At 52.9% G+C, this 849-nt stretch overlaps 1 protein-coding gene across 1 annotated transcript in view; it reads right to left on the bottom strand.

The window, feature by feature from the left end:
• The window catches only part of LOC131881809 (uncharacterized), a gene marked incomplete at its 5' end in the record, with an annotated part of 8,256 nt that extends 7,445 nt beyond the window's left edge, over positions 1-811 (bottom strand). Inside the window, 2 exon segments of the mRNA XM_059228767.1 lie at positions 108-382; positions 480-811. Coding sequence (XP_059084750.1) covers positions 108-382; positions 480-699 — 495 coding nt within the window.
• Between the last annotated feature and the right edge of the window lie 38 nt (positions 812-849).

Here is an 849-nt window from a genome sequence, read left to right on the forward strand (position 1 = left end):
GGGTATTCATTGCCACCCTCCTACTGTACGTGTAACTAACGGTTGAGTAAAAAAGTGCTCGCTTGTGACTTCCTCTGACTGGAATCCGATGGAGGGGTCTCAGTTACCTCATAGGCGTAAGCTTGTGGATAATAGGGCGTGTCATAGTAGTAGTCCTGCATAGGAACCACACCTGATCGGCTTCCGCTGCCCATGTGTGGTCGATGTGGCGCTTGACGAGGCCAAAAGAGTCCCTGAGAGGAGGCGTGTAGAAGTGTGTCACGTTGGTAGACTAGGGGATGAAAAGACCCATACAACTCCTCATAGATCCTTGGCGATTCCAGGATGGATAGCACCTTACGAGCGGTCAGCGAAGGACTCGGGGTTAGGGACCAATTGTCTCCTAGAATAGATGTAGATCAGGTCTTTGATTTTTCTTTTCTGATCTGGATCCTCACGGCCGGATATCCCCTAGAATTTATAGGGACTCACCCACCCACCTATACAGTTTGTTGGAATCCCACCCGGATGGGGATATCCTTTGAAATGGCGAAAATCTCTAGCGTCTCCGCCCCCCGTTCGGAAGTTGAAAGTCCTGTCTCTGAGCGAGAGTGGCACTCCTCCATCAGCCGTGGCTGGGCGCGGGAAAACGGCACCGGCTGACCGACTACGGCGACTGCGGGCGTGTCTAGGGTCGACGAAGTGATGCGAGTAGGCCATGGCCGCGAAAGGGTCCGACCGGGAGCACGAGGAAGGCGGCCATGGAGATCAGTAACGGAATGATTGTGTCGAATGGGGACAGAATCAAAGAGCGGACTCGGGAGCATTATTTCTGGAAAAAAGGACAATGAATCCAAAACTGGACCGCAA

The sequence above is a fragment of the Tigriopus californicus genome, chromosome 6, assembly GCF_007210705.1.
Source record: "Tigriopus californicus strain San Diego chromosome 6, Tcal_SD_v2.1, whole genome shotgun sequence".
Taxonomy (NCBI): domain Eukaryota; kingdom Metazoa; phylum Arthropoda; class Copepoda; order Harpacticoida; family Harpacticidae; genus Tigriopus; species Tigriopus californicus.